The sequence below is a fragment of the Diadema setosum genome, chromosome 21, assembly GCF_964275005.1.
Source record: "Diadema setosum chromosome 21, eeDiaSeto1, whole genome shotgun sequence".
Classification (NCBI taxonomy): Eukaryota; Metazoa; Echinodermata; class Echinoidea; order Diadematoida; family Diadematidae; genus Diadema; species Diadema setosum.
The window spans coordinates 8,548,533-8,550,025 of record NC_092705.1 but is presented as its reverse complement, the minus strand read 5'-3'; the positions used below and the strand labels follow the sequence as shown (position 1 = coordinate 8,550,025).

General features: G+C 48.8%; 1 protein-coding gene across 1 annotated transcript; it reads left to right on the top strand.

Moving 5' to 3' along the window:
- Positions 1-392: 392 nt before the first annotated feature.
- Positions 393-1,493, top strand: LOC140244885 (neuropeptides B/W receptor type 2-like). The gene has a single exon (XM_072324494.1). It carries the CDS (start codon positions 393-395, stop codon positions 1,491-1,493), a length of 1,101 nt encoding a protein of 366 aa, XP_072180595.1.

Below are 1,493 nucleotides of genomic sequence, written 5' to 3'. Positions count from 1 at the left end.
TCTCACAAAACTCTTGGCAAACTTAAGCACCACCTCAACCAAAACTATACCATCCCTCTAATGTTAAGTAGTCCTAAGTGCAAAAAGGAGAAGAAGAAAAAGAAGAAGAAGAAGAAGAAGAAGAAGAAGAAGAAGAAGAAAGAAGCAACAAAGAAAGCATTGTTAAAGCCTGCGCCAACAACTGAAGAGAGTGTTTCAATCCGTGGAATTCTTCTATCGAAAGCATCATCAACGAGAGCTAGAACAAAAACAAAACCTAGAGCAACAAAGGGAATACTCGGAGAGGTCTGCAAATTGCACTGCATATTTTGTCCCTAAGATGTTGAACATAGCACATTGGAAATTGTTCCTGCGTGGTTGTCATTCCAGGGCTGTACTTCCCGCGAGACAAGATGGCGGATGTAGATGGGTATCAGGACAGCAATCGGTCTTTGGTTAAACCCACATCCAGTCTCACCCCTGAATACCTTTGTTTAGCTGGAGCATATGGCACTGTGTTCATTGTTGGGGTTACGGGGAATGTCGTGCTGTTGCTCGCGAGTGCCCTGTCAAGGAAACTCCAAACGAGAACCTCCTACCTCATCGTCAGTCTGAGCGTCAGTGATCTGTTGGTTTGCGTAGTTCAGCCATTTCAGGTCGTCTCGATGTTGGCCAGGAACAGCCCAGCACTACCCAAGGTGCTCTGTCAACTGACAGCTGCCCTTGATATCATATCTATTGGGAGTAGTGTCATTACCATGATGTTGATTGCTGTAAATCGCTGTGTGCTCATCATCAAACCTAGGCACACATACAACCGCATCTTCTCGTCGAGAAAACTGGTCGTCATGGTCACAATATCTTGGTTGTATCCCGCTGCAGTTTTAGTCCTTCCTCAGCTTATTGGTCATGGTCGCCTCGGTTACAACGCCCTCACACGAGTCTGCATCTGTGACTTCACTCACAAGAATGCAAATACTTTCGTCTACCTCGTGATTTGCTCGTCGTCAATTGCCTTTGGTGTGACGTTCTTCAGCTACTGGCTAATATTCAGACGCGTGAAAAGGCGCGCCCTCAAGTCCAAGTCACGCTCAATGCCTACCGAGAAAAGCTGTCGTAGGCATACCGAGTTGGCAATCACCAAGAATCTCCTGTGCGTGGTATGCTGCTTCGTCCTGTGCGTATCTCCCTTCATGGGTGTCTTTCTCGTTATCCCATTCCTGCAAGGACCTGCTCTGCACCGCGTTCTCAGAGTGATGCCTCACGTGTCTCTCCCACTCGTTCTCGACAGTTGCCTTAATCCGTTCATCTACGGCTGGAAGCATCCTCACTTCAGGGTTGTCATGGCCTGTGTGCTGCGACGGCGCTGGCGCGATATCCCGGGGCCCTCCCGACTGCTGGCACGCATCCTCGACTACAACACTGGTGACAGGCAGACGCCGCTGGGTATCAGTGTTGCAAAGAGCTACGAGGCACATAGCGAAAAGCTGACCACTGACATCAACGATATGTGA

Coding starts and splice junctions, on each gene's coding strand:
- LOC140244885 (XM_072324494.1), top strand. CDS start 393: ATGGCGGATGTAGATGGGTATCAGGACAGCAATCGGTCTTTGGTTAAA.